Source organism: Malus domestica, chromosome 11 (genome assembly GCF_042453785.1).
Source record: "Malus domestica chromosome 11, GDT2T_hap1".
NCBI classification, from domain to species: domain Eukaryota; kingdom Viridiplantae; phylum Streptophyta; class Magnoliopsida; order Rosales; family Rosaceae; genus Malus; species Malus domestica.
In genome coordinates, this window is record NC_091671.1 from 36,833,381 (window position 1) to 36,857,885 (window position 24,505).

Here is a 24,505-nt window from a genome sequence, read left to right on the forward strand (position 1 = left end):
ACAAAAATCATGTACACAGTTAAGGTGTAACAGACTAAAGGGAGGACAGAAAACCGCCTTAAACCATTCAAATCGACCAAAACCAAACCAATCCGAGCAGTTCAATTCGAATTTTACCCTAAAACAGTATAATCACAAACCGAACTGAACCATTCCTAAATAGTTGGTTTGGTTTGGCCTCTACATGAAAGCCACCAAAACCGAGTCCAACCCGTGAAACAGACAATACAGGAAGCCTAATCAAGGGATATTATCCTCCATGGCAATCCTACTTCTGGCTGGTACTAGCAGGCCAACCATTGAAGTATTGATCCTGCCATGTGAAATGTTTTGTCCCACAATTCAAACATGTAACATGTGCTCTTCTCCTATCTTTGTGCAAACAGGTTGTATATAATTCGAATAATAGAAGCAATTTGATTTGAAACATTCCTAACATCAAAGGACATGAGGCACATTAACCCTTAATGTAAACAAAATTACAAATCAAGATTTGACAGTACATAGCATAATAAAGTAGTGGTAGGCATGGGGCTGGGGATTAAGAATATCATCAACAGGGAAGAAGCACAGAAATTTCTAGTCGATCATATCTGATATCAGTCAAACAGCACCGCAGGGTGCGGTATCTCAAACGTATCAGGATACCGCCACCTTAGCATCCGAGTTGCATAAGAAACTGAAATCATAATGCATCACAGTTTTAACAATAAGAAATGAATGAACAAGCTAGGAGGTCCAGCCCTTGTGAGACTGCATGTGAAAGAGAGAAGCTATTGACATGACAAGAGAGGCAAAGAGTCATGGGCAGGTCATCAGTTGTTTAGATTGTTTAAGATAAGATGTCACATCAGCGGCTGAGTTTTTCCGATAGCACAAATGTACCTAAGGATATAGTAAGTAGCCATAGGTTCAATGTTTCTAAAACATTGACGAAGAACTAGTCTTGCCTAATCTCTCTATTTCTTAAAGAAGAAAACGTGTTTATGGACATTTTGAATTTCATGAGCAGGGTAACAACTCTGGACTTTTCTATCCGACAAAGGAGAACCTTTTAAATCTAAATGGGTAAAAATCAAATTGAATCTATATGCAATAACCGAATACAACTTGTTTATTTTTATTTTGCAGATTGATGTTTACAAACATTACAAGAGATGATGGGAAGTGGTAAGTAAGACATTATGTTGGGAACGGTACACAAAAGTACAAGCAGAGAAAGAACGGTACACAAAAATACTACATTATAAACACAACAAACAAACCCAGCATATGGTAATTTTTGTAGCAGGAACTAGAATTGCCTACGACGTTTTGAGATAGTACCATTATGTTGGGAACGAAGAGGGTTTTGCATTTGTGAGTGGCAAATGTCTGGAACAAACATTGTAGAAGAATCGGACGGATTCTGAAAACTTTTGGGCCAGTACAGTCCCGATGCTGTAGGTGGGGAAGGTACCTGTGGCACCATCCATGAGGTCTCTGGCACCTCACCTATGCACTCGTAGTCTACCAATTCCTCCTCAGATGATCTTAAAACTGGCGAGTCATACCCTCCGAGTTTACTGCAGTCAGCCTGGTATCACAAGAAAAAAGCAACATTATGCACTGCTATAAGTTAGAACGATAATGCTTAGAGAAATATGCCAAGGAGTAGGTCATCACTCATCACTCATCAGTCACAACCAAATTATTGAATTCTGTCAACTGCTTGCTGGCCTAACATTAGCGAGCGCTTCAATAATCACAAGGGCCTTGCAACACAACAGCAGTAAAAGCGGTTTACGATGATCTATAATACAAGCTTATAGGACATCTCCTTTTTGCAATTATGAAGTGCAATCTTATGAATCTCAAAATACTTGTCCATTGAAGAGTTTTAAGAACCAATTTGCAGTACTTCGCATTCAAATTTTCATGAAACCGAAAAATTGGCACCACAATTTCGAAAGGTTTCTCCAAAATAAATTGTTATTTGTTTAGTGTAATCAAAATAAAGAATGTATTTGCAACAATGCAATAGGATAACGATTGTTAAATAAATGAATAATTACAAGATTAGCACTGAACACAATGAGGCAGGCACACACCTTTGAAGATCCATTATCAATGTAGTCAAAGCTCTGATCAAGATCAGAGAATCCAAGAAACTCATCTATATAACATTGTGGAACACTCCCAGCTGCAGAACCACCGGTAAACGATATCCCTCCACCGGGCGGCGCGGCCGCCTTGCACTCCACATGCAACGGGTTATGAGTTTCATATCTAGACACAGAGGCAGACCCAGAATGCAACTTCATAGTAGAAGAAGACGCCCCAACACAAACCCCATCACCTTCGCCGGAATCCGGCTCAGCTGGCTCCGGCCCAACTTTGATTCCGGTCAGCAAGAACCTCCGGTGAGCCGACACGAAGCTATTAGCCGTGTGAACAGATACATCACATTTTCTACACAGCAAAGCTCGATCTTCTAAGCAGAAAAAGTACCCAACTGCCTCCTGCAATCATAAACTCAAAAATTCAAGCAAAACCCAATCCAAATTTCGTGTTTTTACGATCAAATTTCTCAACTTTTTCGATGTGGTATTCGAATCTTTGAAGTATACCTGGCAGATATCGCACTTGGGCATGTGGGAGGAGCACAGAGGAACCCTCTGGTGTTTGCTCGCGAGCTTGTTCGCTTTGTGAACCTTCTCGTCGCACGCCCAGCACAGCGCCGCCTCGTCAGCGCAGCAGAGGACGTTGGCCTCCGCCGCCTCGCAAACGTTGCACTGTATCTTCATCTCTCTCTAAACCCTTCCAAAATCTCTTCTCTTGTGAGTTTTGTTGGTGTTTCTCTCTCTACAGTAGAAGAAGGGAGGAGCGAGTGAAAAACGAGTGATCTTCTCGGAGGACAGCAAGCAATTTGGAGGTGTTACACGTGGAGGGATTTAACAAGTGTCGTGGCGTAGGAGGTCGCCGTTGCTTTGCAATTGTTAATTGCACGACTGTTTACAAATATCTTCGGGAGCGCAACTGACACTTCCTTCTGACAAACGAAAACTGACACAATGTAAACACCACAGGAACTCGCAAAAACCAAATGGCCTAGTTTCCGGACAAGGATTGTCTGCCCTTCGTAAGGATTGTCTGCCCTCCACTTCCAGTGCCCTTTCCATGCTCTTTTATTTTGTGTGATCACGGTTAAGTTATGTCAATATTTTATATTATTTTTTGTATATATATAATAAGATAAAAATAAATAGTAATATAAAATGTTAACGTGGTTTAACCGTGACTGCACAAATAGGAGGGCACGAAAAGGGCACCGGAAGTGAAGGGCAGACAATCATTATCCCTAGTTTCCAATAGGATCCTCTCCTGATCATTTTAGTGAGAATCTAAAAATTTTGTGAATTATATTCATTCATCGTATATCGTGTGATCGGTTTTTGTCAAATATTGTTTGTGTTTAATTTTAAATAAAAATATTTAAAATAATTTCTAATCGCACAATATACGATAAACGAACATAATTTACGAATTCTTAAAATCCTCGTAAATAAAATCCGGTGAGGGCCCGCATTCGCCTAGTTTTATAGTGGGCACGCCCGGAGCAACTGGGCATTATATGGAGGGTACCAAAATTAAAGAGAGGGCTCGTCCAAGGACTGGCATTGTTTGGTATGGGATGGTACACGTTCCTTGTTGAGGCTTTCAACTTATGTCACGTTTATTTAATGCGTTATCATATTAAAATAGATTGAATTGAAGATGAATTGAATTGAGAGAATATATTAGAATCGAACTTTTATGCAAGTTGTTTACTAAACTGTTTGGATGAAAATAGGAATAATATTGATTCCATAAAAATTGTTTGCCAAATAGTCCTGAATTGAAATTAAAACCAATTTAATTACTAAACTGCCCATTTAAGAATAAGAAATAGAAAGGCAGCGGGATTTCATTTTTTTTTCTTTTGTCAAAGGGTGGGTGGGGGATGGTTAACAAATTCTTCAAGACCAGGACCACGAAATTGGGGGCCAAAAGTGGAAGATGAAAGATAGTAGCATAAGCTTCCAACTATATCTCTATTCAAGTTTTGATCTTCTCATATAATGAGTTTCGATTTGATCATACTGGTTTGTTACTGGGCAATGTTTTAAAAAATGTTAGACACTAGTCGAGCAGGGTTGGAGCCTAGTGCCTAAGCTGGGCTAGGCAGGATCTAGACGAACTAAACAGTTTAGGCAAGTGACTTTTCTTAATTTTCAAATGCGTATGAATTAATGAGAGCAGTGACTAGTAGGAATTTTTAGAACAATCATTTTGATTGGATAGTGCGGTAGTGGTCTGATGGTGGTCGTGGAGTTGATTCCCATTCCCGCCATTCCCAAATCCACCACCTCAATGAGGAATTGAATTCCTTCAAAAGTACGAATCAGATTCCTTAATTTACATTGGGACCACATTAGTGTTCATTCCTGTTGGGAAGGTTAACGCAGGGTTGATCCGGAATCGGAATCATTCCCTCTGTACTCATTCCGATTCCATGTATGTAAACACATTTGATCCGAAATTGGATTCATTCCCACTCTACTCATTCCGATTCCATGTACGTAAACCCGCGATTAATGGGATGAGATGTAGGAACTAATTGAGGGTAGGTGTCCCTTAATTGTAGGACTATTGAGGCTATAATGCCTTATTTAATCTGCCTTAAATATCATCAATTATCAACTTTTGCGGTTGGAAATGCTTTAATCTGATACGTTACTTGTATAATAACACAGTAGTGCAAATTTGTTATTTGTAAAACAAAAATGTTACTCTATCAGTAGGGTAAATTTGTTATTTGCACAACAAAAACACTATTCTTATCATATTTTTTTATTCGCATTTGTACCACGTTTCTAATAGAGATGAGACATACATGTGCTGGTGGGCTCCACCTTTATTACAAAAGTGGTACGAATGTGGTAAGTGTAGCATTACTCTTCGTATAATCATATAAAATAATCCACAAACAAACTAGCAATTTAAATAAATTATGCATATCCATTTTTATCTCTCACATACTCCTCTCAATTTCCAACCATCAGATCAAACGTATTTAAGAAGTTTAATGGATAAAAATTAACAAAAATGTACCGAAAGTAAATAAATGAATGGCCCTAGAGATATGAACAGGATAACTAGTAGGAGGGTGTTCATTGAGGATGTCAAAGAGTGGGTTGTTGCCTATGGAGGCTCTTTTGGGCGCTACGTATTTCTCCTTCGCATGTTAAGGTTGTCTTGTTGCTTTCATCCAAGGATTTGAAGGCAGTTGTTGAGTTCCTTTTATAAGTGTTGTTTAAGTCAAGGTGCATTCAAAATAGTTGGTTTGAACATATTGTTGGGGAATGTTTGCTTACTTGAAATGAAAGTAAATAAATTACGCTAATATATTTGAAATTTGGTTCGTGATGTTCTTACATTTGATCATAGAAATTAAAAACTAAAAATGAAATAGTGATGAACTAGTCCCTTGATTTTTGTTTAAAAATACCAATTACATTTGAAATTTGTGAAAAATGTCGATATTTGAAAAGTAACTGATTATTGAGTGATGGAGCGGAATTAAATCGTGGTCATTAACTCGGTTACTTCTATGATGCGGTAGGACCGTAGAAGCTAGAACATGAACACGATCCATCATCTCGGCATGAATTTAGTTGGGGTCCAATTTTTCAAAATTTTTATTCTTTCGGTCCTACAAACATGAATTGGCAGAACAGCATTCGGATATAACTGCCGAACCATGGAGAAATGTTCGGTAGGTTCTGCCGACAGATATAAGGAACTTCGGTGCGGGGCTAAGAGAGAGTTGAGAGTTTGGGCTCGAGTCGGCCCATCACTAGATATTTATGTTAACCCGACCCATCACTAAATTCAAAGAGTCTCTCGTTCTCACACACAAATAAAGCTCAGCGAAGCACATTGTCCCCGCCATTTCTAATTCGAATCGGAAGCCGTACGCACCAATCTTCCAAGCACCAAGAACAGTTCCCGCCAAGTCCGTTTCCAAACTGCTAGGGTTTCTCATCAGTTCTCTCTCTGCGTCCTCTTCGAATAGCTGCTGTAACTTCATCTTTCCGATTGGAAGAGGCAAAACGAACGAAGAATTTCAACTTTTGCGGTAAATCGCTTCAAAAGTATTACCACTTTGTATTTCGGATTTCAGCGCCAATCTTCTCCTCTTTTCATCTGTGATTTTCGATTACGTTTTACGTTTTGGCGTTTCAGGAAGTTTTTTGAACGAATCGGAGCACACTCCGAGAGACGGCCGAGTTGAGCGAGCGGAAAATCACAATCGGATGGTCTGTAAATTGATAGCTGAAGGATTTTCTTTGAAACCAACGGAATCAAAGCTTTGGAGCTGAATTTTGGTCAAAGTTCGGGTATACAAGTTTATAACTTCTCTTTTTACTGTTTGGTTGCTGAGAAAATGTTAAAAATCAAAGGATTTTGCGTTTATTAAGCATTGATTATTTGATATTGATGAGGAATTAATTGATTTTTTCACTTCTTTGTTTTTCTTTTCAGAAATTATGTTGTCAATGAACATGAAGCTATTTTCTTCGTCTGTATTCCTTTGGACGGATTTGATTTCAATATATTTCTCACATTTTTTATGTTCCAGTGGTTTCCTTTATTTTGATCTCAGAAAGTGGTAAAAAATGTTGAAAATGGAAAGAAAAAAAACCTATTTTCCATAGAATTTGTGTTAATATTTGCAAATGAACGCATGCCAATGATATTGCTCTTATAATTTGTAGCAAGTCTGCAATTTTTTATTACGGCACTGGAAAAAGTTTATGTTTCCTTAGTTCGTTTTGCCACAAGCCTCCCTGGTTTCTCAATTGAAACCCATAACAGAAAGCATTTAACCCATGTTTTATATCCCCTAGGTATGCCAGTGCATTAGAGTTTGTCTTTGAAGGTTGAAATGAGATGCAATGCATGTTGGCGAGAACTGGAAGGGCGAGCTGTTTCCACCACCTGTGGCCACCTTTTGTGTATCCTACGGAGAGGAAAATTTTGCGTTAACATTCGTGTAAATTAACTTTCTTGTGGAAATAGGGTTGATTGGTATATATGAATATAAATTTCCTTAACAGTTTGAAAAGGCACAGAGGATGCGGGCAAGATCCTTGGCAGTGATGGAGCGTGTCCCGTTTGTGATCAAGTGCTCTCTAAGAGGTAAGTGCCTCTAATGATCTTAGAATGTTAGCATTTTCTGGGAATCTGTATTCTTCTAGCCTTGCAATTAAGTGTGCAGGTGCACTATGCATACATGAACATAAATGAGAGGGTGTCATCTTTTATTACTAATAAGTAATATGAGAGTAACTACAGATATGCGCTGTATGGGATAACTGCCGAATACCAAATTTAGTCTGTTTCTGGCATCAATGGTTGCTGCAGAATTCTTTTTCGTGCAGCAACCAGTAAAACCATAACATGACAGTTCCTGCCACCAATAAAACTTTGTGTTTTGAATAGAAGCACTGTGGCAAACTTATTTCCTACTTACATGTAGCATCGTGCCCATCTCATTTTGCTTTCCTCTTGGCAGTCATATGAAAGCTTTTGATATCAATCCAAATGATGAATGGATAAATGTAAGCAAGTACTCACTGACTAGACCTAGCTTGTCTTCATATTTTATTTTACTTTTCCTTTTGCGTTTGTAGCTTCTGTATCCTTTTGATAATGATCGGAAGATATTCTGTTTCAGATGGCCATGATTGGAGTGTCTCCACAGATATGTATCCTTTTCTATTTTCTCTGCAATCTAATAATCTGATACGGTGATTGTTGCATTTCTTATGAGGGAGTGACGAAACTAGATTAGGTTTTTATTGCATTGTATTCAATGTTTTATAAAGGGCAGGACATCTTTCCCTTGACAGTATTCCTAGTAATGAAGAGTGCACACAAAAGTGTCATGTTCTACATTGGCCAAAGGGAATTGGAAATGCAGTGCAAGATGAACAGAATGCAAGCTCAGTATCGGCAGAAATTTGAAGCAATGCAAGAAAAGTTTGGTGAGAAAATGGAACAGTTGCATGCTGCATACCAGAAAATGGCAAAGAGGTGCCAAACAATGGCGCAAGAAATTGAGAGCTTGTCCAAGGATAAGCAGGAGCTGCAGGAGAAGTTTTCAGAGAAATCCAGGTCTTGTTTTCATACCTACTGATACTAATTCCTGAGGCATATAGTCCCGTTATTGGGTCCCTCGTATAATGATTTTCTCTATTTATATACCAGACAGAAGAGAAAATTAGATGAAATGTATGATCAATTGAGGAGTGAGTACGATTCAGTTAAACGATCTGCCATCCAACCGTCGACGAATTTCTTTTCAAGAAATGAACCTGATATTTTCTCAAACCAAGCTAACATTATGATGGAAAACAGAGAAGCTGTTAGAAGAGGTAACTCTTTTCCTTCTAATGTTGCAGAAATAAATTTGTAAAGCAGTAAATAAAAACCATATGCTAACTTTTCTTTTCGATAAACCTCCCAAGTTCTGGACGTTTGATGCTATAACGTGACTGATCTGAACATAATAGCTTTATTTTTTAATCTTTTGTCTCAAATATTTCCAAATCCAGTTGACTTATTTCTTGCAGATTGGTCCGTTCTTACTCCTGAAACTCCAGGGCCGAAGGAGGATATATGGCCAGCGAGACAGAATAGTTCAAACTCCGGCGGTCCTTTTGACATCTCGCTTGGCTCACCGGCAAAACAAGCTGCTATTCCAGTTGATGCTGGGAACAGAAGGGCTGGTGCTCACCCTATGTTTGGAACCGGAGCTAGCAACCCCGCAATGACTTTACGGAACATGATACTCTCCCCAATAAAGAGGCCTCAGCTCTCCCGCCGTCCCCAGATGTTCACGTAAGTTGCAATTTTAGTTCTGCCAAGTTTACTTAGCCATCCATTCCTGAATTCTCGTGACCTGGTTTTCAGGTTCTAGGCTCGAAGTTGAGTGCTCGCTGTTTGCCGAAGGACATGCCGAATATGTTTACTATGACTGTAATTTTCTTTTTCGAAATGAAAAAGAGAATTCTCGCAGACCCTATTACGAAACAATCATATGTTGTAACAGAAAAATGCATCACTTGCGGCATCATTTGGTGTAAATATTTTCGTTTTGGGGTGAAACAGCTTCCGGTGACATGGTTATGGGCATGGACGTTGCACCCCGGAAGCTGATTTGCCTCCAACTCTTCCCCCTTCCCTCCTTCACTTGATATATTTTCCTTAGCAGATATCAATAGTACGGAATGTTTCTGGCAGGACACGTTTGTTACTTATTCGACTACAACGGCACGGTTATTTACTTGGAATGGAGAAAGTTACTCGAGTGCTAGTAAACGCGGGGATGTCAGGGTTCCAAATAATTCCAATATCGTTTCAAGTCAAATGTGTCATGATTTCTGCTCGAAATCAAAGAATCAAAACTCTACAGCCCGAACGCATGTTTACAGAAGTTCCGCAATATTCACAGCTCGTACTTACAAAAATTTATTTCTATCCAAACATCCGTCCTTACGTTTCTTCACTAATGTTCTGTAAATGGTGAGGCAAAAAAACCTTCAAAACTGGGGCCTTGGGAGATATCTCTATGACATCGCCATCCTTTATAGAATAGCAAACATGAGAACCGTCAATGTATACGACGCCCTCTTTAGACAACCACGTAGCTTCCATGGACTGACGAGATTTGATTGATCCGTGCATTAAGCTTGAGGTGTTTCCTGGTGAAATGGGCTCTCTTACCATGTACTGGAGATCCTGAGATAAGATGGGCATCGGAAATCCGCCTGCTGAGAGCATTGCAGCGGTTGATCCAGCAGCTGTTGAAACTCTGAGACCACTTGATCGAGAATGCACCAGTGGGGAACATGGCTGGTCATCCATTTTAATTCTGCTTGTAGGCGGGGAGGGAAAGTTAGATACATGTTAACTAGAGAGAAAGTTAGATACATGTTAACTACAGAAATAAGTTGAGCGTACAGCTGTGTGACCATGGAGGAAGCTTACTTGAATGAGAATCGTGAAACTGCTGCCGGACATGGATGTGCAATTAAAATATCATTAAGAGCATAAGTTGGAATCACTTCTGAGTTTACACATATGGATATCCTTGTCAATTTGGAAGGATTAGCTCGACCCTCGAGGATATTGTCCAGAACCTAAGAAAAGAAGAGGAAATCTTCTCAGAAGTTACAATACTTCAAAAGGAATTGCTACTTCGTGCTGGAAATCACCAATTTTTCTACAAATCCTTCACTCCGTATCTCCAAAACGTGTAATGATATCACATTTAAGTTGTGCGGAACAACTTCACAAGAAACGTACTTCTATGCAGCCCAACCCTAGATGCCTTCAACACCGTAGCAGGGCTTTGGCCGGCAAACAGATCTTTAAAGCGAGAGGTTACTTCGATAGAATATTCCTTACAACTAATAGGTTGATCACAGCATAAAACTTGCATTAAAGATGAATGTCAACGTCTTTCGAAATGAATGTTAGATATTTTCTCTCCTTCCAGTACTGACTGATCTTAAAGACACCCTAGAATAGAGGAGCGAAACTAGGAACTAGTCTCCGATCATCTTTAGGTTAAAATTCAAGATCAGTCTTACCTGTTCAAAGTTGTTGACCGTTGCACCGCAAAGATAGCCTGTGCTTCTATTAGCATCAAACTCATTCCTGAGCTTCTCTACCTAACCAAGGCAAAATCAGGAAGAAAGAAACAAAATATGAACTGATTACAAGCCACGATTAAGTGAAACTCAGTGAACTAATACGCCGATATAAAGACTGAACCTCTATGGCTTAGCCAAATTAAGAGACTAACCTCTTCAGGTTGTGTGGGGTCAGAATTCACTCCTAGAACTGGAACCGTGTCATCAATGAAATGGCTGCCTTGTAATAGAGTGCCATCACCCCCAACTGTAACAACAAGGTCCACATCACGGATAGGCTGGGATAGATTAGTACGTACTATAGGTTTCCACTCAACAGGCTTCTGGCGCAAAATACTCTGACACAAGTTTATTGCATCCTTGTGCACTTTTCGCCTGTTCTCCAAGTAATGTAGTACCTGCAATATTTCCAAGGGAAACTGAATTACGAGGGTGCTTTGGAAAAAGCATAATATGATGAACTAAGAAAATATGAATTACTTGTATGTCTTTGCAAAAGTTGTCAAAAGATGGAACCAAACCATCCTCCCGAAACAGCAAGACAATCAATGTCCGGAGCACTATGAGAAGAGCAAGCCTGTGACTCTCTGCTCTTCACTCGAGGCTCCATTTAAGGTGAAAATACAAAGTTTAAAGAAAATTCCCACAACCAAAGACATAGCTAGAATCGCGTTCTTGATTAATATACAAGTACAATCACAAAGCCAAACGTTATTGGTGAAACGATTTAATACCTTCAATTTCATCAACTTATTTGTCTTTTTGGGTATGGCATTTTCTCATTTACCGGGTTTTACAAGTGAAATCACAGTTCACATAAATCTATCGCAAATTCCACTTATTCCAAGAGTTTCTCAAACATCAGTTCAGCTTGTAAAAGCCTCAATCATACAAAGTACGGGCGAGAAACTAGTACCATCATAAAAATAAAAATCCCGGCCAAAGAAATACCGGAGTTTTTCTGCAAGCCCAAACACACAAATCAACCATCGTCGGCATCGTCAATCATGATACATTCATACATGATTCTATACATATATACAAAACAACATAAAATTTTAAAAGACAAATCATGGTTTACACTACAATGTCTTGAAAATTGGTAAAGGGGCGACCCAAGACAACAAGGCTCCCTACTTTGCGGGGATTGTCCTGAAAATTGGTACAAAGTACAAATCTTTTTCACCTTTCTCACTCTAATCACAGATTTCTTAAGTTCATTGATTTTTCGTTTAATAAAAAAATCAATTTTGTTCCCGAGCTTCTTTTCATTTCAAACCAAATTTATTAACTTTGGCATTTTAACAAACAGGTTGAATGCTTAAGCTGAAAATTGCAAGCGACCCATCAAAACTAGCAAGGCAAGCAGTTCGACTATGAGGGTCCACGAGAAGGACCACGATGTAGCGGACACTGAATCAGCAAGAAGCAAAAGGGGCATGGTGGTACCTGAGGGTTGGTGATGCGACACAGACCGTCTGATTGGCCGACTTGGTAAACGTCGAACGGTTTTAACAGCAGCAACAGTCTCCTCCTCGCCATTTCTCTCTCTCTCTGTATCTGAAGGGTGTGACGGTGGACCGGCCAAAGCTCCGTTTAGACTTGCATGTGGCGGAACTGTAACAGGAGGCCTCATCGAACAATTTAGGGCCTTTTTTTTTCCACTTTTTCTTGGTAACAGTCAGGGACCTAGGGTCTACTGAGCAATTTTTAAGGTCTATTTAGTATGTAGGTTTTTTTTTTTTTTTTTTTGTAAGAAATTATTTTGTTTTATGCTGTGGTTTTAATGGGAAGAGATCCAAATGGGATCTCTTCCACCAAATTCGTAGGGATCTGGAGATCCGGACTCTTGAAATTTGATCAAACAACTACAAATAGGAAGCTCCACTAAAAGTTATAATAATTGTAACCGTTGGATCAAATTTCAAGGATCTGGATCTCCGGATCCCTAGGATTTGGTGGGAGAGATCCGGCTGGGATCTCTTCCTGGTTTTAATGGAAAATTGTAGTTTTTCGTTTGGATCCGGTGAATTGAAAAAAAAATTAATGGTAAAAATTAACAATGGTGTGTGAGAAGTAAAAAAATATGTATGGAAAGCACACCGTTTCGATTTCATTTTGTGTACAGTTACAAATACATTTCTTCTGCTTCCCTCTCATTATCATTCCTCAACTATTTTTTTTTTCTCTTCTTTTTCTTATGTTTTTCTTTTCTATCTCTACCAAAATTGAAAACGAAAAATTTGAATGGATGAAACATAATATAAACGTTCAACTAGCAAAACAACTAACTCGGATGGTTCGGTTCGAAACTTTGAGCTATAAACTAACAAAAACTGTACTTTTGAGACAAATCTTGTTGCAAGCAATATTCTAATTAATCTAATATAAATTGTTGCTCTAATCCAATTATGGGCCTCTTTATAAACGACTTGAATGGCGCTAATCGTCCACACTATTTACTTTTTGACACATGAAATTCGCTTAGTACTTGTTATCACTTGTTATTCCATTCCATTTCCCCGGCAAAGCCGCCATCGGCAACGATGGTTGGGGCGAGCGTTTGGTGAAACTAAAGAAATACTTTTCGAATCATATATAAAGGTAAAACAGTAATTTTATTGACACAAGAAATCGCGAGTTCCACAAGAATGAAGTTGTGAACAAAGCTAGTACTTACAACAGTTCTTTACTGTTGTCTGAAAATAGTGAGACAAGAAAACCTTCAAAATTGGAGCCTTCGAAGATATCTCAATGGCATCCCCATTCTGTATAGAAAAGAAAACATGAGAACCGTCGATGTATACGACACCTTCTTTACAAAACCATGTAACTTCCATGGACTGATGTGATTTGATTAATCCATGCATGAAGCGTGAGGTGTTTCCCGGTGAAATGGGCTCTCGTACCATAAACTGGAGATCCTGAGATAAGATTGGCATCGGAAATCCGCCTGCTGAGAGCATTGCGGCTGTCGATCCGGCAGCTGTTGAAACCCTGAGGCCACTTGACCGAGAGTTCACTAAGGGGGAACATAACTCGCCGTCCCTTTTAATTCTGAAGGCAACGATTCAGGAATTTAAACAGTTAATAAACACTAATGCGTGTAAGCTAAACAAACAAGTTAAATATATGGCTGATCAGCAGACCACAGAGGAACTTTTACTTGAATGAGAACTGAGAAAGTGCTGCAGGACATGAATGTGCAATCAAGATATCGTTAAGGGCATAAGTTGGAAGCACTTGCGAGTTTACATATACGGATATCCTTGTCAATTTGGAAGGGATAGTTCGACCCTGGAGGATGTTGTCAAGTACCTGCGGAGAAAAGAAAGCAAATATTCAAAAGATATGAATTGTGTACTTTCCTTATGCCCGCTTCTAAAGACACCCTAACTAGAATAGAGGAACCAAAATTTGACTGGTCTGGATTCTGTTTTGTATTGTGTCAAATTCATGATTTTGTTTTACCTCTTCGAAGTTGTCAATAGTTGTGGCGCATAGATATCCTGTGCTTCTAGAAGCATCAATCTCATTGCTGAGCTTCTCTACCTGACCAAACAAAATATTGTAAATACGCTGCTCCGAAAATTACCGAGTCTCAGCCCAAAAATCAGGGAATATGAGGAAAAATTGAACTCGTTACAAGCAAGGATAAAGCACAAGCTGTATAAATAAGGAAGTTAGTATGCCAATATAAAGACTAATACTTGAGGGCTTAGCCAAAGACTGAAACTAACCTCTTTGGGCTGTGTGGGGTCAGAATTCACTCCTAGAACTGGAACTGAGTCATCAATGAAATGGCTAGCTTGTAATAGAGTACCATCGCCGCCTACTGTGACAACAAGGTCCACATCATGGACGGGCTGTGATAGATCATTAAGCACTACAGAATTCCACTCAACGGGCTTGCGGAGCAAAATATTCTGACAACAACTTATTGCATCATTGTGCACCTTTCTTCTGCTGTCTAAGTGATGTAGCATCTGCAATTCATTCAAAAGAAACTGAATTAACAAGGGTGTTTAACACTAACTTAACAGGAGATAGAGCGTGCGAGAATTTATCAAAGGTAGGGGGAAAATGCAATCGAAGAAAGAGGGTTTAAGGAACTGATCTAACATCCTTGGCAAAGTTGCACAACGAAAACATGTCATACCGAGAATGATCAGAATTTGATTTTGTTATATATACAACTACAAAGCGTAAACCTTCGTTACCTTGTTTTTCTTTCCCGGGTATGCCATTCTCTTTTATACCGAGTTAAACAAGTGAAATCGAAGCTCACACTGTTTAATTTTCAAACTTGTTTCGTACTCCACGTATTCCAACAGTTTTCTCAAACTTGAAACCAAGTAAGAAAATTCTTGAGTTTTGTGTAAGCCTAAACACCCGAAACCGGAAACTTTATCATTCTTGGCACCTTAAATCATGGCCTACTCATAGATGAAGCCTTAATACAAACTATAAAGTAAATATATCACAAATAACAAAAAAATCTTACAAAATTGGTACAATGTGCAAATCTCTCCTCTCTTCACTAGTAATTTTTTTGCTTTCATTGAAATTTGTTTACTTTTTGTAGTATAAACAAGAACTAAGATTTTTCTTATTATCCCAATTTTACAAAGATGAATTGAAGGAAAAAAAATCAAGCAGACAAACGAAAGTTATCGACTTTGGCATTTTATCAAACACTTGGAGTGCTAAGCTCAATAAAACAGTTCAGATATGCAGATGGATGAGATTACCTGAGACTGGGGATTCGTGATGCGAGATGGACCTTCTGATTGGGAAACTGGGTCAGCTTCGATCGGTTTTAGCACCACCAACAATCGCTTCCTCCCCATTGCTCTCTCGATAGGGTGTGAGTGACGGTCGACCAAACACTCCAGCGCTGCAGGTGGTTTAAGTATTTCTGAATTGATGAATTAGACTGGGAGGCATAAGGTAAAAATAGACTTGCTTCAGGATGTTCGTCTTTAGGAAATACAAAAATATTAGTTGGATGGTATAAAATATCGATGATATCAGAAATATCGGTAGTTTAAAAACACGAAAATATCGATGGAAATATCGGGATATTATCGATATCGATAAAAATAATATGGAAACCACGGAAATTGTAAGAAAAACTTGGAAATTTTTATTGAAACTTTGCAAGATGTTTATTTAGTCAATTATCTATTAGTTTATCACAAAAAATTGGAAGGAAATGCATTGCATGATAGATTTAACTTATTATATTAGCACCCCACAAATTGTTGAATAAACCTCACATACTTGATATACCTCACATTTACTTTTTCAATTAAAAACTATCTTAATACACCCCACTTCCTTCCCCATAATACCCTCACACCCCATATTTTTAATATGTACCTTATATTTTTTACACACACCCCACATTTCTCAAATCTTATAACACTCATTTTTTATTTTGCCGAATGATTTCAAACTATCTGAACGTTAGTTTGTTGAATGATTTCAAATTGAATGATTTCAAAAAATGTTTAGGTTCATTTGAACGTTTTTCAATAACAATAATAATAATTTCAAAGCTTTCGAAACATTGATTTCGTGTTCCATTCGTCAAAAATTATTTTTCTCAATCAACATGTTTGTAGTTTCATTGCTTAGGGTTTTATTCAACAATGGAGAATGAGAAGAGTTTTGATAGTTGAAATAGATAAATAATACATTAAAAGTGATTTGGGGTGTATTTATAAATTTTTTATTATTTTTTTAACCTAATAAAGTCAAAAATTGTCATTATATAGTAGAGTAAATTAGTCATTAATATTAAATTTTAATGTGGGGTGCATTCAACATTTTATGGAGTGTTAATATAAAAAACCTAAATTAAAATAAACAAATAATAAAACAAAAAGAAAAAAAAAAGAAATGGCTCACCTGGATTCGAAATCAAGACCTAGAGCCATGGGAAAAGCGCATCAAAAAGAAAGAAAAATTTGATGGGCGCGAGGGTTCGAACTGGAGAGGATTGTGAGGACATGTTGACCAACACGTCCAAGTCCACATTGGTGTCAATCTTTAGCAACAACTATAATATATGCGAATGTAGCAGCTTATGTTCATTTCAGAAAAAAAAAAAAAAACCCTAGCACTTTCTGTCTTGCCTCTAGCCCAAAGCCCCAAACGGCTCTTTGTCTTTCCGTGTTAGACTTTTCCCATTCAACAGACATGGCATGCACACATGTCATGCATCCATGTGGTGAACTTCTTAGGATTCCAAAATAAAGGCTAAGATGTGCCCCATTTTTCCCATTTCTGATTACCTTCTAGAAATCCTAGGCCTCTCTCAGAGATATCTCTCAATAATTCAAGGACCTTCTTTCATTTCACTCGGCCCTCTCTTCCCATTTCTCTCAGACCTCTCTCTCTTTAAGATAAAAAAAAAAAAACAAATAGCTCTCATCGGCGCCGTCTCTCTCTCGAAACTCTCATCTCTCTCCTTTCTCTCTGCACCGAGACCCACATACACACACACACACCATCGCACCTGCTTGAGGAAGACACCCATCGTTATCAGCAACCTCGTCTTTCTCCCTTTCCTTCTCGTCTCCGCAACTCGGCGACGCAGGAACCCTCCGACGAGTTTCTTGAATTTCTCCAGTTAGGTAAGCTTCGGGTTTACCTCATTTTGTTCTAGATTGAAGCTTAGATGTGAAATTTAAGTTCTATCTCATGTTTTTGCAAGGTTTTTGGGGCAAAATTGGCTCGGGAATAGGCACACCCATCTCCGACGAGGCTGTGGGTGTCGACGAACTTTCCGAACACCTCCGACCGTTTCACGGCAAACGGAAGTTATAAAAACATTCCTCTCGTCTTGTATTTCATTTTGATACCTAGATCGGAGTCTAGGGTGCTTTTTACAATCGGCTGGAGCTGTAGAAGCTCCGACGTTCTTCTCCGATTCGCACATCTCCAAAATATCGCGATATTATCGGTAATATCGCGATATTGTCGATATTATCGATAATATCGCAATATTTTAACGAAAACTTAGTGGATAAGTATTAAAATATCGGTAACTCAAAAAACCAATATTATCGGCATTTCATACCTTGGTTGGATGGAAAAATGAAAAGTTCATTTTTTATTACAACTTTGGATGATTAAAATACACCGTACAATGAGTTTGAATTAGCATATTGTGCTCTTTTTAGAATGTATTATGCTTCGAAAATGGGAATCGAACGCAAAATTTATAAATTTTCTTTGCATCCTTTTGTCTTTCTTTGATCTATTTTATCTTTAGTTCAATATTTCCTAACTTTAATTACTTTTTTTAAAATTTGAAACATTTTATTTTATTATCTTTCTTCTTTGACTGATACCTTGTCTTACATCACATATGATGTAAAACATCACTGGAACACATTCGATTTTGATTTTAAAGGAGTATATAAAATTTCAAGTGTATTCCATTAGAAATTTATTTGAAAGGAAATTAAAAAGTAAAAGATTCGAGGGAATTAGAGATATTACGTAATGTATATTAAGTATTTACAAATATCACTTCTCTCATGAGAGAGAGACATCACTAAAATCTCTAGAAATCATTTGAACTTCATCAAACTCTATGAACTTATAAATCTATTAAAATCACTCAAACTCTATATAAACCTCTAGTAAACTAAATTAAATTAAATTAGAATGTCATTTTGTCAAAAGTACGAAAGATTCTATAAGTCCAACTCTTATTTACCAAAGTAAATAAACAAATAGTTCTAACTCCAAATGTCCGAGAATGACTTATATAATAAGAAAAACTAATGAAAATGATTTTAAAACTTTGAGTTTTAAAGATAAGGACAAAATAAAGGGTAACTTGAATAGTATCAGGATTGACTTTTTAATATAAAAATGTGGTTTTTCGTTAAAGTAAACAGTATCGGAAGCTTTTCGTTAAAGTTCTCATAATAATACGACATACTATTATTATATTAGTCGCGATTTTTTTGTACCATGTAAATTGTGTTTCTAATACCGTGTTGGGAAAGGATTTGAATCCTTTCCTGAGCCTAAGGAGAGGATCCTCCTGACCAAGAACTGTGGACCGTTGAATTTTTATCCAACGGCTATAATTATTATAACTTTAAATGAATCTCCTATTTGTAGTCGTTGGATAAAAATACAACGGTCCATAGTCCTTGGTTAGGAGACAATCCAAATCCAGTGGGAAATGATTCAAACACCTAAGGTCATCTCCAACCGAAGGGTTCAGAGGGCCAGAGAGCTGAAAATAGCCTAAAAATCGTCTCCAACCGAGGGCTACGCCAGAGGCTTGTGAGCCTAACGAAATCTAAAAGGGCCAAAGGGCCAGAGGGTTGGCCCCTTCTAGCCAGCCAGCCAGCCCCGGGCTGGCCAGAATTTTGTGTAAAAGTGTCAGATTTCCTGTCGGATATAACCGACAGGAATAATTTTTATTATTGAAATCGTGTCGGTTATAACCGACACGAATAGTAATTTGAATTGCAATTGTGTCGGTTTTAAAATTTTGAATACAACGGCTAGCTGATTGTAGCTAGCCATTGCCTTACATTTTTTTTTGTTATGAATTCAAACCTTTTTTTTTCTTTTTATAAATACCTAACTCATTTCTACACCATTTCTCACATAATTTTCACCTTTGCATACTATCTCACTTCTATTTCAAATTTAAGTTATAGTTTTTAAATTTAAGTTGTTGTTGTTTTTAAATTTAAATAATAAATTATGTTTGGTCATTTGGCCATCGGTTGAAGACAGAAGCCAATATAACCCTGTATTGTTCATTAAAATATTAATATCTTGAAAGATGTTATACCCCACCCACATTCTATTTAAAATGGTTTTTAGTTTTTAATTGGTGAGCCCAAGGGGCCCACCCATGATTTTTTTGTTCCCCCCCCCCCCGAGTCTCTTATCTCTTCCCTCTCAGTCCTCTCTTTCTTCCCTTTCCCCATACTCTCTCTTTCTAAACATTCTCTTTTATCTCTCCGGCGTTGAAAAAGGAAACCACCATCACCCACGCCATTTTCAACCAAACCAAAACCCAAAAATCTGAACCTCAAACCTTTGGGACATGGGGAATCCACATGCAGCCTTGCATGTGTCATCAAAACATCTCTATGTGCTCTGCCATTAACACAGAGAGCTTGAGCTTTTTCGAACTCCATCTCAGGTATGGTTTAATCCCTTCTTTTTTGTCTCTTTGATAACTGGGATGAGGTTTTGAACCCTTTATTCAAGCCCTAACCCCTGCCATCCTCTGTGCATGCATGTTCGGTTTCGACGATGAACTCCGGCGAGTTCATGGGTGTGTGTTGTGAAGTGTTCGTGGGTGTGTGTTGTGCCATGTGTGTGGGTGTGTGTTGTGCAGTGTTCGTGGGTGTATGTTGTCCCGTGTGTGTGGGTGTGCCCGTGTGAGTATGTGTGTTGTTGTGTATGGGTGTGTGCGTGTACAGTGTGTGTGTGTGTGTGTGTGTAAGCGTGTGTGAGTGTGTGTGGTGCACGTGTGTGAGTGTGTGTGGTGCACGTGTGCGTGTGCGTGTGTTGTGCACGTGTGTTGTGTGTTGCGTGTGTGCGTGTGTAGGTGTGCATGTATGCTGTGCATGTGTACATGTGTGTTGTGCATGCATATGTGTGTGCTGGCGTGTGTGTTTGTGTGTTGTGTGGGTTTGGGCTCAAGCCCAAACCACCCCTTTTGTTCCTAACTATTCAAGCCCAAAACCCAATAAGTCGTAACCCTATTTAACCTAAACTTAAACCCTAATTCGGATCCAAACCCAATACCCATTTCCATTTCTTGAAATTCTATAGTTGGGTAGTTTGATAAATTGTATATTTTTGTGCTTATGTGAAGTTGCTAGTGGGGATTTTCTTAATCTTTTTCCGCACAACTATGCTACTACGGAGTATCTGTGAGTGAACCTCTTCTAAAATTTGCATAATTTCATAGTTTATTTGCATAAATGAAATGCATGCCTTACGAGTTTATGAACTGATTTTATGTTAAGCATGTTGTAAACACGGAAAATTCCTGAAACGAAAGAGACAAGAACAACGCGCACAAATAAATATTAAGTATTTGATGATTTTGGGTTACAATCTCTCTCTATTTTGATCCTCTGATTCGATCTCCGTAAGGTGTGTATTTGTGGATGTGTGATTGATCCAAAGGGCCGTTGGGCTTGATCTAAGGATGAACGTTCTTCAAGGGCCGTGGACTTGATCTTGAAGGTGGATTTGAGCGGATCTTCAAAGGGGCTTTTGGGCTTGATCTTTGAAGAACAGTGACGAACGGATCTCCAAGGGCTTTTGGGCTTGATCTTGAAGAACAGTGATGAACGGATCTTCAAAGGTTTTTGGGCTTGATCTTGAAGAACGGTTGGATGTGTGGATTTGTCGACGTTGTTGATCCAAAGGGCCGTTGGGGCTTGATCTTGGATGAACGGATGATGAACGATGGTGCTTTCTTCAAGGGCCGTCGGGGCTTGATCTTGAATTGGTGGATGGTTGATCCAAGGGCCGTCGGGGCTTGATCTTGGAAGAACGATGAACGAAGAACACTTTCTTCAAGGGCCGTCGGGGCTTGATCTTGGAAGAACGATGAACGAAGAACGAAGAAGGCTTTCTTGATTCTTCGGGAACCTGGATGCTTGAGAGCTTCGGAGTTTCAGAGCTTCAGAGCTTCAAGGTGTCATATGAATTGGTCCCCTTCAATGAATGAAATAGGCTTGTATTTATAGAATTTTCCAAGGTCTAATTTCGAATATAATATTCCAGATGAAATAAGTCGTTTCTGCCAGGTGTTGACACGTGTCCTATTTGATGACTTTTCCAACTCATTTCAATTTTCGTTGAGTCACACGCTACGTGTAAAATTTATGTAATACATGAGCGTTGACACTTTGATTTATTGGTCAACATTTATTTACCGAAATTTCGATGTCTACAAATGCCCCCACTTCAAGGCACGTCGTATACATGTGCTTGTCACGTGTAGGAGATGTGTTTTGAAGTCCCTTACTGTAGATGTCGATCCAAGGGCCGTCGAGGCTTGATCTTGAATTGGGCTGGAGATTTCTTCAAGGGCCGTTGAGGCTTGATCTTGAATTGGGCTTGAGATTTCTTCAAGGGCCGTTGAGGCTTGTTCTTGAACTTTTGTTTGAAATTTCTTCAAGGGCCGTCGAGGCTTGATCTTGAAGGTTGAAATTGGGCCACAAGGAGCTTCATGTGGTAGATGATCTTTGGCTTTGGTAATGGATGAATCGGCACGTATTTTGTTGCGCTTGTTGACTTTCCACAGCTTTGATCTTGAACTGGGTTGGAAGATTTTCTGGATTCCTCCAATTGTTGATTTTCCACAGCTTATTCTTGAACTAGGTTTTGATTCAAGGGTGGTAGACACTTAATCTTGAATCGGACTTGTGATTTCCTCAAGGGCCGTCGAGGCTTGATCTTGAATTTGGTTGGAAACTTCTTCAAGGGCCGTTAGGGCTTGATCCTTGAAGGTTGACTTGAACACATGACAAGCAGGCACGAGGTGAAGGTGACGACTTGTTGATCTGTTCAATCTTTCTAATTCACACCTGAGCAGTTTGGTCAACGGTATGATCTTCAAGATTGATGCGCTTTTCTTCCAGTTGGTGACTTGATCTTTAAGGATTTGATTCAAGGGTGGTGAATCGGCACGTGCAGCCTACAACGCCTAGTAAGCCGACCCAAGAATTTGAGGGTCAAAACGAATTCACCGTCAGAGTGATTGCAACTTTGATGATATGAGATACTCTTGCTTTTGAAGAAGTAGCGGATGAATCAACACGTGCTTGGTTGCACTTGTCTCCACATGCTTCAAGGTATCATCTTCATTTCCTTTATCTGTTCCTCAGGCAGATGTGGCATCTTCTCGAGTTCTTCATCTCAGACTCTTTCTGCTGAGTTGACTGTTCATGCTGCATTCTTCTCTGCTTGTTTCTTCAGGCAGATGTGGCAGCTTCTCGAGTTCCTCAGTTCGGACTCCTTCTGCTGAGTTGACTGTGCAGACCGCATTCTTCTCTGCTTGTTCTTTATGCACGTTGTCTCCACATGCTTCAAGGTATCATTTTCACTTGCCTTATCTGTTCTCTGGGCAGATGTGGCAGCTTCTTTGAAAGTACAGCAGCAGTGGGGGGGCGAGTACTCGAGAGCAGTGCCAGGTAGGCAATCAGGAAAGGGTTCCAAGCAGTCGGTTCCTTACCCGAGTTTGAGTGGAGGTTCTGGCATATTGTTTTCTTTATCCTTGTCTTTGTAGGTAAGAACAAGGACAAAGGAAAGGACAGGGAAGACGCATGATATGAGATACTCTTGCTTTCTACCCTGGTGATATGAGATACTTTTGCTTTGGTGTTATTTGTTTGCTGAGGTACCCCAAGGAATAAGGAACACTGAGTGACTCGAGAGGCTTCGTTGGGAAGGCATTCTCGGAGATGAAGAAAGGTTCTGTATGTCTCCCTTGCTATGGAGGGTGAAGGTGGATAGTTATAGGGAGTTCCTTAATACCTGTAGAGGTACTGCTCTTTCACTCGTGTCAATAACCGATGCGTGATTGATCAGCATGGCTTCACGTGCTTTCTTCTTTATCAGAAATCTTCGACAAATTGTCCGTAATTTCCGCCAAGCTGAGTGTGCATGTGACAGGCGTCGACGCGGCTGAAGAAGACTGGCGCTTCTTCGATAACTGGGATCGGCGCTTCGACAAATCACCCGTGATTTCCGCAAAGCTGAGTTTGAGTGTGATGGGTGCTGACGTGTCTGGAAAAGACTGGCGTCTCTTCGATATCTGAGATCGGTGCTTCGACAAATCACTCTTGATTTCCGCAAAGCTGAGTTCGCGTGTGATGGGTGCTGAAGTGTCTGGAAAAGACTTGCGTCTCTTCGATATCTGGGATCGGCGCTTCGATTTTTGAATCGGCATTTTCGAACTCTGAGCTCACCTATTCGATCTCTGAAATCCCGTCGAGTGCCGATTTTTTTTTTTTTTTATATATATAGAGGCACGCAGTTCGTTTCAAAGCACACTTGAATTTTCGCTTGTAGAAACTCCCTTCTTGCACTTCTAAGATCTTAATCTGTCTGGCCTCTTCTTTCTTCAACACCTTTGAAAATGTCTGGACCATCCGACCGTCGTTTTGATTTGAACCTTGGTGAAGAGGCAGTTCCGCCTTCCCCCGACAACATATGGCGCCCATCATTCATATCCCCTACTGGTCCTCTTACTGTTGGGGATTCGGTGATGAAGAATGATATATCCGCCGCGGTGGTGGCCCGGAACCTTGTTACTCCCAAAGATAACAGACTACTTTCCAGGCGGTCTGATGAGTTGGCTGTTAAGGAGTCTCTGGCTCTTAGTGTGCAGTGTGCGGGTTCTGTGTCCAACATGGCCCAACGCCTATTTGCTCGAACTCGTCAAGTTGAATCGTTGGCGGCTGAAGTGATGAGTCTCAAACAGGAGATTAGGGGGCTTAAGCATGAGAATAAACAGTTGCACAAGCTCGCACACAACTATGCCACAAACATGAAGAGGAAAATTGACCAGATGCAGGAATCTGATGGTCAGATTTTACTTGATCATCGGAGGTTTGTGGGCTTGTTCCAACAACATTTGCCTTCGTCTTCTGGGGCTGTACCGTGTAGTGAAGCTCCGAATGATCAACCTCCGATACCTCCTCCTTCTGTGGCCCCGCCGACCGCTGAGGCTCCGCCTGAGCAAC

The 24,505-nt window shown here is 39.4% G+C and overlaps 4 protein-coding genes across 8 annotated transcripts; 1 reads left to right on the top strand and 3 right to left on the bottom strand.

Annotated features, from left to right (window-relative positions):
* Positions 1 to 1,096: 1,096 nt before the first annotated feature.
* Positions 1,097 to 3,135, bottom strand: LOC114819665 (B-box zinc finger protein 22). Its single transcript, XM_029089114.2, has 3 exons — positions 2,610 to 3,135; positions 2,091 to 2,501; positions 1,097 to 1,576 (listed from the first exon to the last, which is right to left on the bottom strand). Exons 1-3 carry the CDS (start codon positions 2,784 to 2,786, stop codon positions 1,295 to 1,297), a joined length of 870 nt encoding a protein of 289 aa, XP_028944947.1. The 5' UTR covers positions 2,787 to 3,135; the 3' UTR covers positions 1,097 to 1,294.
* Positions 3,136 to 5,828: 2,693 nt separating this feature from the next.
* LOC103443967 (E3 ubiquitin-protein ligase CCNB1IP1 homolog) lies at positions 5,829 to 9,329 on the top strand. 4 transcript variants are annotated; one of them, XM_029089116.2, is made up of 10 exons: positions 5,829 to 6,160; positions 6,268 to 6,422; positions 6,933 to 7,040; positions 7,152 to 7,224; positions 7,601 to 7,646; positions 7,763 to 7,793; positions 7,947 to 8,202; positions 8,296 to 8,462; positions 8,661 to 8,928; positions 9,001 to 9,329. In XM_029089116.2, exons 3-10 carry the CDS (start codon positions 6,971 to 6,973, stop codon positions 9,005 to 9,007), a joined length of 918 nt encoding a protein of 305 aa, XP_028944949.1. In that variant the 5' UTR covers positions 5,829 to 6,160; positions 6,268 to 6,422; positions 6,933 to 6,970; the 3' UTR covers positions 9,008 to 9,329. The 4 variants fall into 4 exon arrangements, with proteins under 4 accessions (XP_028944949.1, XP_028944951.1, XP_028944950.1 ...); XM_029089118.2 differs by having other exon boundaries at positions 5,970 to 6,160; positions 8,691 to 8,928; XM_029089117.2 differs by lacking the exon at positions 9,001 to 9,329 and having other exon boundaries at positions 5,970 to 6,160; positions 8,661 to 8,932.
* An 89-nt stretch (positions 9,330 to 9,418) lies between these two features.
* Positions 9,419 to 12,466, bottom strand: LOC114819666 (NADH kinase-like). Of its 2 annotated transcripts, none has more exons than XM_029089115.2 (5): positions 12,195 to 12,466; positions 10,898 to 11,143; positions 10,683 to 10,763; positions 10,078 to 10,229; positions 9,419 to 9,961 (listed from the first exon to the last, which is right to left on the bottom strand). In XM_029089115.2, exons 1-5 carry the CDS (start codon positions 12,285 to 12,287, stop codon positions 9,583 to 9,585), a joined length of 951 nt encoding a protein of 316 aa, XP_028944948.1. In that variant the 5' UTR covers positions 12,288 to 12,466; the 3' UTR covers positions 9,419 to 9,582. The 2 variants fall into 2 exon arrangements, with proteins under 2 accessions (XP_028944948.1, XP_070664258.1); XM_070808157.1 differs by having other exon boundaries at positions 9,419 to 9,964.
* Positions 12,467 to 13,344: 878 nt separating this feature from the next.
* Positions 13,345 to 15,747, bottom strand: LOC114819808 (NADH kinase-like). The gene is made up of 5 exons (XM_070808158.1): positions 15,497 to 15,747; positions 14,486 to 14,731; positions 14,217 to 14,297; positions 13,912 to 14,063; positions 13,345 to 13,802 (listed from the first exon to the last, which is right to left on the bottom strand). The coding sequence occupies exons 1-5, from the start codon at positions 15,593 to 15,595 to the stop codon at positions 13,415 to 13,417; spliced, it is 966 nt and encodes a 321-aa protein (XP_070664259.1). The 5' UTR covers positions 15,596 to 15,747; the 3' UTR covers positions 13,345 to 13,414.
* Between the last annotated feature and the right edge of the window lie 8,758 nt (positions 15,748 to 24,505).

Excerpts from the sequence above, each read along its gene's own strand:
- LOC103443967 (XM_029089116.2), top strand. The coding sequence starts at position 6,971 with ATGAGATGCAATGCATGTTGGCGAGAACTGGAAGGGCGAGCTGTTTCC. Across the intron at positions 8,203-8,295 it reads AAGTTTTCAGAGAAATCCAG|ACAGAAGAGAAAATTAGATG; the intron begins GTCTTGTTTTCA and ends TTTATATACCAG. Across the intron at positions 8,463-8,660 it reads CAGAGAAGCTGTTAGAAGAG|ATTGGTCCGTTCTTACTCCT; the intron begins GTAACTCTTTTC and ends TATTTCTTGCAG.
- LOC114819666 (XM_070808157.1), bottom strand. The coding sequence starts at position 12,287 with ATGGCGAGGAGGAGACTGTTGCTGCTGTTAAAACCGTTCGACGTTTAC. Across the intron at positions 11,144-12,194 it reads GTCGCATCACCAACCCTCAG|GTACTACATTACTTGGAGAA; the intron begins GTACCACCATGC and ends GAAATATTGCAG. Across the intron at positions 9,965-10,077 it reads GTTTCACGATTCTCATTCAA|CAGAATTAAAATGGATGACC; the intron begins GTAAGCTTCCTC and ends CCCGCCTACAAG.
- LOC114819665 (XM_029089114.2), bottom strand. The coding sequence starts at position 2,786 with ATGAAGATACAGTGCAACGTTTGCGAGGCGGCGGAGGCCAACGTCCTC. Across the intron at positions 2,502-2,609 it reads CCAAGTGCGATATCTGCCAG|GAGGCAGTTGGGTACTTTTT; the intron begins GTATACTTCAAA and ends TTATGATTGCAG. Across the intron at positions 1,577-2,090 it reads TTGATAATGGATCTTCAAAG|GCTGACTGCAGTAAACTCGG; the intron begins GTGTGTGCCTGC and ends TTGTGATACCAG.
- LOC114819808 (XM_070808158.1), bottom strand. The coding sequence starts at position 15,595 with ATGGGGAGGAAGCGATTGTTGGTGGTGCTAAAACCGATCGAAGCTGAC. Across the intron at positions 14,298-14,485 it reads ACCCCACACAGCCCAAAGAG|GTAGAGAAGCTCAGCAATGA; the intron begins GTTAGTTTCAGT and ends TTGTTTGGTCAG. Across the intron at positions 13,803-13,911 it reads CTTTCTCAGTTCTCATTCAA|AATTAAAAGGGACGGCGAGT; the intron begins GTAAAAGTTCCT and ends CGTTGCCTTCAG.